General features: G+C 35.2%; 2 protein-coding genes across 2 annotated transcripts; one reads left to right on the top strand and one right to left on the bottom strand.

Moving 5' to 3' along the window:
• Window positions 1-2,841: 2,841 nt before the first annotated feature.
• Window positions 2,842-3,796, bottom strand: LOC107832003 (uncharacterized). Its single transcript, XM_016659806.2, has 3 exons — window positions 3,734-3,796; window positions 3,393-3,494; window positions 2,842-3,273 (listed from the first exon to the last, which is right to left on the bottom strand). The coding sequence occupies exons 1-3, from the start codon at window positions 3,794-3,796 to the stop codon at window positions 2,842-2,844; spliced, it is 597 nt and encodes a 198-aa protein (XP_016515292.2).
• Window positions 3,797-4,703: 907 nt separating this feature from the next.
• Window positions 4,704-11,740, top strand: LOC107832004 (glycosyltransferase-like At2g41451). Its single transcript, XM_075230978.1, has 11 exons — window positions 4,704-5,210; window positions 6,810-6,959; window positions 7,100-7,152; window positions 8,034-8,142; window positions 8,220-8,354; window positions 8,511-8,555; window positions 8,814-9,001; window positions 9,283-9,424; window positions 9,732-9,778; window positions 10,819-10,906; window positions 11,037-11,740. The coding sequence occupies exons 1-11, from the start codon at window positions 4,893-4,895 to the stop codon at window positions 11,331-11,333; spliced, it is 1,572 nt and encodes a 523-aa protein (XP_075087079.1). The 5' UTR covers window positions 4,704-4,892; the 3' UTR covers window positions 11,334-11,740.
• The last annotated feature ends 683 nt before the right edge of the window (window positions 11,741-12,423 follow it).

The following is a 12,423-nucleotide window of genomic DNA, read 5'->3' as shown; positions in this document are numbered from 1 at the left end:
GAGCAGAAAAATTATGATCTATGCCATGCTCATCACAAAATTCAATAAATTTAGCATTTTCAAATTCAGTGCCATGATTAGACCTAATTGATGCAAGTTGATTACCTAGTTGTTTCTGAGTTTTTCTAATAAAAGAAGTGAACATGTCAAATGCTTCATCTTTAGATGTTAAAAATAATGTCCAAGTAAACCTAGAGTAATCATCAACAAGCACCATCACGTATCTTTTATCACCTCTACTTAATGTTCTCATTGGACCACAGAGATCCATATGGACCAGTTCCATCGTTTTGGTGGTACTTACCACTTTCTTGCATTTAATGGAGGATCTTACCTGCTTCCCCCTTGCACAAGCCTCACAAACTTTGTCTTCCTTGAACTTGATGTTAGGCAGTCCTATCACCAAGTCCTTGGAGACTAATTTGTTGAGTTGACTCAGACTTGTATGTCCAAGTCTCTTGTGCCAAAGGAGAGGATCATTATCCAATACACTTAAGCAAGTGAGTTCATTTTCTGACAGTGTCGACAGATCTACAATATATATATTGTTCACTCATTTTCCCTGCAAAACAATCTTGTCAGTGGTAAGATTAATCACAAAGTATTTAGTAGAGGTGAATGCTACCAAGTTACCTCTATCACACAGTTGTGATACATTAATTAGACTGTATTTTAGGTCATCTATCAAATAGACATTCTTAATCGAGTGAGAGTCATTCTTACCTACCTTACCAACCCCAATGATCTCACCTTTCTTCCCATTTTCAAAGGAGACATTACCTCCTTTGAGGTCATCAAGTGAAAGGAGCTGGTTCTTGCATCCAGTCATGTGCTTTGAACAGCCACTATCCATGTACCATATTTGGCTGCTCCCCTTCACTTGAACCTGCAAAAAGAAATCAGGGGTTAGTCTTAGAAACCCAAACTAGTTTGGGTCCCTTTCTATAAGCAAAAGGATGAATCAAATTCTTTTTAGCCCAACTTGGCAGCCTATTTTTTCCTTGAATAAACTTTTTATTCTTTTGACTAGCCTTTTCTTTTACAGTGTATTCACTTTTATAGTGACCAGTCTTACCATAGTGTATGCAAATTATGTTCTCAGGAAGTGTGAGATGCTTGCTTTTGGGATCCCATTTAGGTGATAGATTCCCAAAGCCAATTTCTCTTCTATTGCTACTATGATGTTCCTGTAGCCATGACAGTGCATCGGAGGACCTGTTCCATTTACAAGTTCTGTCTAGTTCATGCTTGACCTTGCCTAGATCCTCTGTCAAAGTTCTTACCTGCTCATCCTTCTTATACAACTCATCTTTTAGTTTACCTATATTTTCTTCTAGAGTGAGTTGTGTGCAATCAGCTGTCTTCTTACTTGTTCCTAATTTCAGTTTTAGGTTTTCAGATCTAAGTTCTAGGATATTTGATTCAAATGCATGAACCTGGTTCTTTAGTGCAGTATTTTCACTTATAGTCTCACTAACTCTAAGTTCCAGGTTCTTACACTTTGCTTTTAAAATCACACATTCCTTAGACACCTGTTTCTTTTCATTGTTTATATCCTCAGATTCATCAATGAAATCTAGATGTAACCCATATATCCTTTCTTTAGACAAAAACTTAATCTTGTCTTTTAGATGGATTATACTTACATCAGATTCCTCATCGGATTCTCCAATTGCCATAAGTTCTTGTTCATTTCCATCTTCATCATCTGAGTCCTCATCTGAGCTTTCTCCCCAAGTAGCAACCATATCCTTTATTGATCCTTTGTTCTTCTTGGGATGAACCTGTTCCTTCTTTTTGTTTCTTCGTTAAGCTCTTTCTTTCTTCCATTCAATTTCCCATTGAGGACAGTGTTTGATGTGGTGATCAGTCTTCCCACACTTGTAGCAGCCCTCATTGGTCTATTTTTTCAGGAACCCTTAGTTTGCTGTAGCCTCCACTTCTTGAAGAACCCTTTCCTCTCATTAGGTACTTCTTGAAGTCCTTTGTGATCATAGCCATTTCATCATCTTCTAGATCAGAACCTTCAGTGATTCTGAGTGCTAGGCTCCTTTCCTTCTTGGGTACATCCATCTTCATGATTTGCCTTCTAAGTTCATAAGCAGTGAGATTTCCAATTAGCTCATCCAACCTAAGAGTGGCGATGTTCTTTGATTCCTGAATGGCAGTGATTTTGCTCTCCCAAGTAACTGGCAGAACCCTTGTTAGAATCTTTTCAATTCTATATTCTTCAGAAATAATCCTCCCAAGAGACTTAAGTTCATTTGTCAGTGTGGTGAACTTTGTATAAGGATGGTTTCCCCTTCCTTCATGGTGAAATTCTCATATTAAGAATATAGTAGTGTTCCTCTGGACCTCTTCACTTGAGGTGTTCCTTTATGGGACACTTGCAAAGTGTCCCAGATTTTCTTAGCAGTGGTACAACTTTAGATTCTACTGTACTCATCTGGATCGAGTCTACAAATAAGTCATTTCTTGGATTTAACATTCTTCTCCTATTTTCTCAAGTCGTCACCAGTGCAGTCAGCTCTTGTCTTTGGTACCTCTTCTCCTTCAGAATTTATCTTCATGGTAGCCAGTGGACCATCTGTGACAATGTCCCATAGCTCATAGTCTTCTCCTATGATGTGATCTCTCATCCTATTTTTTCACCAAGAGTAATACTGGCCATTGAAAAGTGGTGGCCTAGTAGTGGATTGCCCTTCCCAGTTTTCAGGTGGTGCAATCATCTTGATCTCCTCCTAAGGTGTTAGCCTCTTCAAGGATAACCTGCTCTGATACCAATTTATGTTTTAACTATAAAGTTCAACCAAAATAGGCTAACTATGCGAGGCTAGAGAGTTACCGTTGTTCTAAGCTTTTCAGAACTTCATTAATGTTAGCAACAGTAGAAGAGGTAGGAACTTTAGGTGACACATCTGATGTGTGGTTGGTAAGATCGGTATTTGGTTGATGCGAGGGTAAGAAAACTAATTCGCGTACCCGCTTAACCATTACAGGAACTATATGATCGGTCAGTGCAGGAATCAATCGCATCACTAACTCATCCAGATTCCATGTCAGTGTTGATTGAGCATTTGGAGGTGCTGCTGACGATGTAGCATCAGATCCAAAAGAGTCACGAAGATTTGGCCCGTAGTAGCATTTTGCTTGAGATCTAAGACCATATACTCTTCTTTTCTTTTTTCCTTCCGTGGCTTGATAATATGCTTTACACTGATCAATTACAGATTGAGTTCGTGTTTGTTGTTGTAATATCTTCTGATATATTTCCTGTAGACGAGTTAATAATTAGTGAAATAGAAAGACTAAAGAATATTGAGAATTCAATTTACAAAACGAAAAAATATATGAAAGTAAAGTCAATAAAATTATTTAAAAAGTTTTCTTACATGTACGATTCGGAATTTCTTACCAACAAAAGATGTTTCATCATTACCATGTACGTGCAAATGCATCTCACTTGGTATTTGATATCGACCCTTTTTAACAACCTATACAAAAGTTATTAAATTCAGAAGATTGACAAAAAAAACGTCCTTGAAAAATATTTTTGAGAAAAATACTTTTTAAAATAAGTTGATTTTATAAGTTTGTCCAAACGTTAATAGGCTATTAAACTTGCTACCGAACCCAACCTCGTTTTAGTTACGGGTTTATAATGAAATATTTATATATAGTTAATAATAATTTTTTAATACAAATATATGAGACTTAGTGGTTTCATCCAAACCGTCCCTAATATTATGGCAAGTACAAAATCCATCTCACCAACAAGTTGACTAGGGGTGTCCATAGTTTGGTTTGAATCTGATTTTCCCTAAAAAGAAACCAAATCAAGTAAGTTGGTTTTTTAAATATTGGAACCAAACCAAACCAATTAAGTCGAATTTTTATTGATTCGGTTCGGATCACTTTTTGTCTTTTTTCGGGTTTTTGGATTATTTATCGGTTTTTCTTACATATGAGACATACTATCCCAAACACATATTCCGGCGACTATATTTCAAGTTAACACTATCAAACCAATTGCTATTTGATAAATCTAAATCATTTACAAAGATATATTGATGATAATTGAATCAAATAGTGATGAATTATCTAAGGACTCAATTAAAAATAGATAATTTTAACAAGAAATAGATTCTTGTACTTTTGCAAAAGAAAACTATCAATCAAACTAGAATGTAAAAGCAAAGAACTAGATTATTGTAGTAGCAAAAAACTAGACTAAAAGTGCAAACGATTAACATGTGCCATAAAATTTTAGAAACTTTGTATAAAAATATACATATATAGGTGTAATAACAAATTTTAAATAGCTACTTTTATAGTCGGTTTGATTCGATTTTTCAGTTATTTTTTAATTAAAACCAAAACCACACCAAATTTGATTGATTTTTAAAATTTAAAACCAAAACAACACGATCCAAGCCAAAACAATATTATTTTTTTAATCAGTATATTTGATTTTTACTTTGGTTCGATTTTTTGAATTTTTATGATCACCCCTAGGTGACAACGAACTGAATTACGAATATTCTCGGTTATTATAATAAATTAACTTTTCCACCTTATGAAACCTACCATAATCTAAATATTATAGTAATCCTTATCGATTAGCTCAATAGCCCATGAAATTACATTCGGAGTTATCAAAGCTAATGACAACACTATAAACGGCAAAAACGACTCCTAATACAAAGTTCCCATATGCTGCACGACTCAAAACTCTTCAGTTTCAACTCTCTCTCTCTCTCTCAGAGTCCCAGTTCTCTGCATGAAAACATCTCTATATATACACACACAAAACGTATACAATCAAACGGTTTATTTTTTCTTTATCATATCATATATAAATATTACAATTCTCCATTTTCTTTGAATTCTCAATGGCGGGTCTTTATCATACTTCTGCTTTTGTTTCTCGTTTGCTGTTTTTACTGACAGTTCTCTCTGTATCACTCGCTGCTTTTGCTTTTGTTCTCCAATGGCGTGGCGGGTTACCCGACCCGAGTACCCGATGGGCACCTGATGATGATCCCACTGAGTTTCACGGCATGGGTGGGTCAAAACCCGTACGTTTATCGGATTCTTCCTTGTCCGGTTGTGAAAATATTCTTGGCCAGAGTCGTATGCCGTCGTTTCCATACTTCAAAGATTGGAAGTTTAACCTCGAGTCATCTTCCGGGTCGGATCTTAAGCCTAAGGTTAGTTTTTATTGTTTGTATATTTTTATGTGTTTTCTTGAAGTTTTCTCCTTTAGTTCTTGGTGGGGTTTTTGATCTTGTTTTGGGTTATGCTCTTATTTTTTATTTTTTTTTGTCAATGTATGTTATGTGCCTAAAATGCATGTATGTGAGGAATCTCAAATATGGTGTAGAAATTCAGTTATTTGTCAACATGATTCATTTTGTTAATTATGGGTGACTAGTTTTGGAGAATAAAAGTTTAAAACTAATTTAATAAATCTTGGAATAGTGTGGTTGTATTCTTGATTATGATTCTGGATTCATGTTTGCTTGTTTATTTGCTTTTCGTGGTTCCTTTATATCTTTTTCCTTTATTATTGATATAACAACTTCATGTTGAAGTACTAAACTTTTTAGTTACCAAAAAAGTAGTAGTACTAAACCTTTAATCAATCGAAGCAAGATGAACACGTTTCTATCTTTATTTGCCAAGTGTCTTTTTGCTATTGTGGCATGGATTGTGCAAAGAGTTCGTTTGATGATGGGGTCCACCTGTTTGATAAACCATGTTATTAGTTCTTGGCCTTTTCTGATATAGAATTAGGTTCTATTCATTTTGTTTTTAGCATTATTTTATCTATGTGTGTCATTAATTGTTGCCACCTTTAGCTCTCATATTCATATTCGAACTGAAATTGCTAAGTGAGTTGCTGGTGATGTTTAAGAACAAAGGTAGTCACATTCTTGAAGTAATGGAATTGATTGAACCTTGCTCAATGTTGATATTTTTAAGCAATATAACGAGTGTATTTCTATTTTATCTTAAATGTCATGGATCAGGATCAGAATGATATAATATTTTCATTGTACAAGGTCCTTGACCCCATTTACTTTTGACGATTTCAATGTTTCTCTCAAATTTCAAGTTTGATGTTCATGCTTCTGCTTAGGCATGATAGGTAGTTCCTGAAACTTGAAACATATTTCTCCAAAGAAGATAGAAATGTGACAGTTAAATATAACTTCACCATTTTTTACCATTAGTCTCAATTTAGTCTCAAGATAAAAATAAATGCATGCTCACTCAGGACATGACCCTCGATAGGATGGTGTGGAGGTCGAGGATTAAGGTAGAAGGTTAGTTGGTAGTTTTTAGTTGTTCACCGATAGTCTTAGTAGCATGCATGTCCCTTCATATTCTTAGATTTTTATTACGTTATGTGATTTTGTTCGCCTCAGGTATTGTATTCCTTGTTGCTATTATTTGGTACTACTTATCCTTTATCTCTCCCTTTTTCTTTTCTCTTCCTTCCTTCTTCCTTCCTTCTTCCTTCCTTGCTTTCTCTTCTTCTTCTTACCCTTCCTGAGCCGAGAGTCTATTGGAAACAACCTCTCTACCTGCATTAGGTAGGGGTAAGGTCTGCGTACAGACTACCCTCCCCAGACCCCACCTGTTGGGATCATACTGGGTTTGTTGTTGTTGTCTCAATTTAACTGAAGCTCAAATATAAATGTCAGCGTCTTGGATATTTAACTGAAGCTTTACTGTTCTTTCTCCAATCTCCACTTTATCAGTACCCTAAGCAACATGTTACCTTTGCTCGATATATATGTTAGATATCAATCACTACAAGTACGTCCGCTGGCTTAGAGCAGATACTACCCTGGTTATTTTATCATAAGGTTATCGGGGTAACAAACTTTTTCCTGTTTGTGGAGGGAAAAGCTGCATCCCCCAATGTATCAAAGGTGCTAGAATCCATCCAAGTAAGTGTTAATATCTCCTTATAATTTCCATTATCTTTTTTTGCCTTGAACTTTCAGTTTCAGCACTTTTACTGTTTTGTGTATTTGGACTTGACAGATTTCATCTCTTGATTAATATATGAAATGTATATACTCTGCAGGGAGTAAAAGTTATATATAGAACAAGAGAACTAGAAGATGTACAAGCCAAAAGGTAACTGATCTTTGCATGTCTTATACATATTCTGTGCTAAACTATTGAAAAATAAGGTCTCCGTTCAGTAGAGTAGATATTATATTCCTATTGTTTTGGAAAATGTTTGTTTTGCCTTCTGGGGGTTTTGTTTTCTGTATTCAGCCTCGTACAATTCAATTGCTTTATGTTGCTTCAAACACATAATGTTCTTGGTTTCTAGAAGGGAAAGGGAAGGGTAAATGAGAGTGAAATTCATTGATTTATTTCGACGGAGCACTTACTTCCTTTGTTTGGTATACTGGAAGGTTAGTAAATGAGGTATTACTTATTTCTTTAAGTCTGATAATGAAGAGGTGTGAGACTTCTATTTGCCTCTTCTTTCATCCCCTTACTAAACAAGAGAAATAACTCGTTCACCTCTCTTCCTCCAACCCTTACTCCTTTCAACACAAGAAACATAGTACTGACGTATATTTTATGTCATTCATCCTCTTGAGAAGCTTGGATCTGTCGTGAGCGTTATATGACTGATGTTTTGAAATATTGATCTCTGAGCTTAAAAGTTTGACTATAAAAGTGGAACTTACTGTCTTCTTGTCTTCTTTTTATTTATAACTGATAACTGAGATCAATTTGTTCATCAGAGATTGCTAAAGAAGAGACTTCTTTTACTACAATCTTGACTTCTCAATTTCTAAAAAGCAACATTTTCCTGGAAAAGTTGAAGGAAGGTAATATCAGGTTGTAATAGACTTAGGTGAAGAAGTGATTAATCAAGGTAGTAACTTAAATCAAACTAAATTTAGGTAGTGCACTTTCTGTAAGAACTAGAAGACATGCTCTGTTTTCTATATTTCATCTCACCTTGATTTGCTGATCTATTATGCCCCGTATCCTAGTCGGATCTGGAATGAAACTTGGCTTGCTGGATTCTTCTACCAACCATGCAACTACGAGTTATTTGTTAAGCAGACTCTTAACATGGAAATGGCCATCGTCATGGCAAGGGTATGACTTCTATAACTTCATCTGTTTCCATTTATGGTTGCCTTCTGATCCACTTTCATTACCTTGTAAATCTACAGGAAGCTGGCGTGGATTGGATTATTCATCTTGATACTGATGAGCTATTACATCCAGCTGGAACTAGTGAGTATTCTTTACGACGTCTTCTGGCAGATTTACCTGAAGATGTTGATATGGTGGTCTTTCCTAATTATGTAAGTGATTGTACTTGCTTTTTGCTGTTTTTTAACTGTGTGTAAGCATGTAGTTGCATGCACGGAAAGCGAAAAAGCATGCATTTGCTTCCTTTTCGTTTTCTGCAGGTCCCTTCTTCTTGTTGGTATCTTCTCTGATGATGGCAAATATTTCAGGAGTGCAGTGTTGAAAGAGATGATGTAAAGGAACCTTTTAGTGAAGTAAGATTTCTTTCACTATATCATTTTTCTACTCTTTCAAGTTCTAGTGTTGAATGCAACCGTGTTTCTGCAACATCCTCAGTCGCTATACATGAGTAGCTTTTAATTTCTTTCAAAGATAAATATGTATAACTTGTTGGCCAATACTTCGGAAGCAAGTACTTGGAAATGAAGAAATTAATTATGGAACAAGTTTTCAACTTTTATGCTTTTCTCATTTGGACTGTTTACCAGTAATACATTTATACCTTGTGGTAGGTCTCAATGTTCAAGAAGAATTACGACCATCTCCCGAAAGAAACTTACTTTGGAAACTACAAGGAAGCAACCCGCGGTAATCCTAACTACTTTTTGACTTATGGAAATGGAAAATCAGCTGCACGAGTTCAAGATCATCTTCGTCCTAATGGTGCTCACAGATGGCACAACTACATGAAAAGCCCAAAGTATGGTGCTTGTTCGGCATGTAATTTCTAACTTTTTATTTCCTTATATCCCTATTTCATTTTTCATCTATCCCCAGTCTCCTCTAAGCACTGTATTATCAAATTCTTGCGCACACAAATGATGTTTGTCATGGTTTTTCACTTCTTTGGTATGTTCCTTAGATGATCTATTTTTCTTTAGCTATGTAGTTTACTTCTTAAATTTTTATGTTACTGCATATTACAATCTCCTTAATTGTTTCCACTTGTGTAATAACAATGTATTTTCTTATTGATTGTAGAGAGATAAAACTGGATGAGGCTGCTGTTCTGCATTACACATACCCCAAGTTTTCAGATTTAACTTCACGACGAGATCGTTGTGGATGTAAACCTACAAAAGAAGATGTGAAAAGATGCTTCATGCTAGAATTCGACAGAGCTGTGAGTAATCGGCAAGCTGTTGTGCTTAATCATGTCAATCTGGATTACAATCATAATGTTAATGCAAATAAACATATAATGAATGCTCAAAAAACACTTATATGCAGGCACGCCGATTGAACTAAGAGTGAATAGTATCTAGTTATCTGAAAAAACTAATAAATTGAAAAAGCTGGAAAATAAAACATATGAAAAAAGCAAAGGGATCTTTTTCAAGGTTGTGTGCATACACATGTACACAATTTCTTAGTTCAAAAGATGGACTGTGAAATTTCTTTGCCGATTAATTTTCATCTTTGCATTGCAGGCTTTTATAATAGCTTCAACTGTGACAGAGGAGGAAATGTTTCAGTGGTAATACTTCTTTTAACTTCCCTTCCTCTGACTTCATCATGAATCAATTCCTTTCGGTATTCTGTCACAGTTAATGGCTGCTCATTTAAGTAAACTTACTATGGTGATTCTGAACAGTACATTTTATTTGTATCAGGAAAAGACGGGAAGAATACTTCCTTTTTTTTTTCTTTTTTAAAAATGTACAGCTTTGAAAGAAAATGAACTTGACATAAATAGTTTGATATTTGTCAAAGAAGGGAGTAATTGATAGTGCTTTCTTTTATTTGATTTCCGGCATTAGAGTATATGCCACTATGCAAATTAAATTATACATATATGAAGCTACAACAACATAAAATTGTTGAACATGAATTGGAACTTCTAGAACATAGTCCTTTCGTTTCATTTCCTTTTCCCTCTTAGGTTGATTAATACCAGGATACCGGATGGATGAGTGAGGTTTATTTGCTAAAGCACTTCCAGAATAAATTCACCTTTGAAATAGCTAAAGGGAGCTCTTTCGAGATTGTGTTGTCTTAAACTGTTGTGCAGCATTTTGGATTCGGTTCTCTCCTTTATTACTGATAGAAATGATTTTAGAAAAACCATATGATTTGACGAAGATATGAGACATGCTAATATTACTTGGCACTGCACCTCTCTTATTTTTAAAACTATCACATTGCAATTCATACTAAAATACTATTCAGTGAATGTATTCAAGGGTTACAGAGCTATCCCATGTAACCATAAACCAAACTGTGCAAATATTACTATTTGGTGCGACCTGCTGCTTCTATGAGAACTTGTTCTATACTTAGCTTGACAAAAGTTACTGCAAAATTTTGATTGGAACAGAACAACTTGTTACTTTAAACAATCAATCTATCAACTACACTTTAATCCTAGATGGAACGAACTACTAAATACTTATTTGCTGTAATTATTCCCATGTTATATTGTAAAATCTAATTTCTAGTTAATCTTTAGTTCACATGGTGCTGATTTATTCTTGGTTTGTAACTTGGAAATGTTCACAGATTCTTTTCTTGGATCAGGTACCGGGAACATGTTGTTTGGACCGACAAAGCACTAATTAGGAAACTCATCAAGAAGGGCATATTGACACGCATATATACTCCTATGGTAAGATCAAATAATACTTGATTGTCCAAGTTCATTTCAATTAACTTTGGGGGCCGTCAACCCTCAGACAAACATAGTTACAAGAAGCTCAACTCTTGAATCAACCTGTTTAAACTTCTTCTGCCTATAGGTCATTATACAGGGATTGAAGGAATCTGGCGTTTTCGCTTCTGTTGTTGCTTCAGCACATAGAAATATCATAAAAGAAGAGTCTTTATCTTCTACTGGAAACAGAAATGACTCCAGATATCCTCATATTACTGATACTTTTCCGAGAAAGATGGGTCGTATATTGGAACCTCAAGCAACTGCAAGGAAATTCTTGGAATTTAGTGAAACTGATCGTCAGGCAATTTCACCCCAATCGCCTCCTGGCATGGACGGAATTCACCTTCACAAAATACCTTCTGTACATAACTCTTCTTGAGGAAAAACACCCTTGGGAAGATTGCTGCGAGGAATTCTTTCATACCGTGATGGTGAGGTACATGAGTTGTGTCTTGCATAGTGATATATACTCTTAGGAAATTGGTTTCCATAGAATTGTCTGAGTATCTAGCCAAGAACTCAGATACACATCTTAGAGTCACTTGGAATCATAGACTGAAGTATTCTTAAAGATTTTGGCCAATTCTTGCTTCTCTTTCTTTTTAACCCCCATATTTTTCAACACGAGCGAGTGTTAGAAATTTTTCAATTTTTAATGTGAATACATGACAGAAGGATTTGGACGATGACAATCTTAATTAATGGGGTAGATTTATCATGTTAGATGTATAAGAACAAATTAAATACCTTCCATGCCTCAATCTTTAAAAGATTTTCTTACATTTATTCTTGTGTGCATCTGTCTGCAACCATGCAATTTTTCTTTATTCAGTTGGGATTCAATATATTCGATTCGAACTCCTAAAACTGAATATGGTTCTTAGATTGTTATTATTTTGTTGTTAAATCCAGTTGAAGACCAATAGGTCTGGTCCAGAAAAAGATCAATAAACTCCTTGTGGGGCTGTGACATTTGATTTGCTTTCTTGCCGTTGTAGTGCCTATTTGTACGGATCAAAATTAGGGGGTTGCAAAGGCATATATTTATTTTATATTGGTTAGATGATAGTAAAAGGCAGCCCGGTGTACTAAGCTCCCGTTATGCGCGGGATCCGAGGAATGGCATGATCACAAGGGTCTAATGTACGCAATTTTACCCTGTATTTCTGGAAGAGGTTGTTTCTATGGCTCGAACCCGTGACCTTCTGGTCACATGGATTTAATCAAGTTGAATAGATTTGTCACTTGATTTCTTGAAAGCTACTATGAAAATTGTTTAGACTAATTTTAGCTGAATAGTAAACTATCTGCTGAAGAAACTAGATAATGACTGGTTCAAAATTCATCGCTTATCAGAATGCCTCTGTTTCAAGATTTATTCTTCTCATGATGCCAAAATAATAATATAACAATTGTACTATAACAATAAATTATTGAGATGTTGATGCTACTAAAATTGACTTCTGATC

This window comes from Nicotiana tabacum, chromosome 15 (genome assembly GCF_000715075.1).
Source record: "Nicotiana tabacum cultivar K326 chromosome 15, ASM71507v2, whole genome shotgun sequence".
NCBI lineage: Eukaryota > Viridiplantae > Streptophyta > Magnoliopsida > Solanales > Solanaceae > Nicotiana > Nicotiana tabacum.
The sequence above is the reverse complement of the archived record's forward strand: the minus strand, read 5'-3'. Positions and strand labels throughout refer to the sequence as shown.

Bases quoted from the DNA above. Each gene is read 5' to 3' on its own strand.
- LOC107832003 (XM_016659806.2), bottom strand. From the start codon at position 3,796: ATGGACACCCCTAGTCAACTTGTTGGTGAGATGGATTTTGTACTTGCC. The intron at 3,495-3,733 runs GTTTGGATGAAA...ACTTTTGTATAG, and splicing joins TTGCCATAATATTAGGGACG to GTTGTTAAAAAGGGTCGATA. The intron at 3,274-3,392 runs GTAAGAAAACTT...ACTCGTCTACAG, and splicing joins AGAAATTCCGAATCGTACAT to GAAATATATCAGAAGATATT.
- LOC107832004 (XM_075230978.1), top strand. From the start codon at position 4,893: ATGGCGGGTCTTTATCATACTTCTGCTTTTGTTTCTCGTTTGCTGTTT. The intron at 8,556-8,813 runs GTAAGATTTCTT...ACCTTGTGGTAG, and splicing joins TAAAGGAACCTTTTAGTGAA to GTCTCAATGTTCAAGAAGAA. The intron at 10,907-11,036 runs GTAAGATCAAAT...TTCTGCCTATAG, and splicing joins CACGCATATATACTCCTATG to GTCATTATACAGGGATTGAA.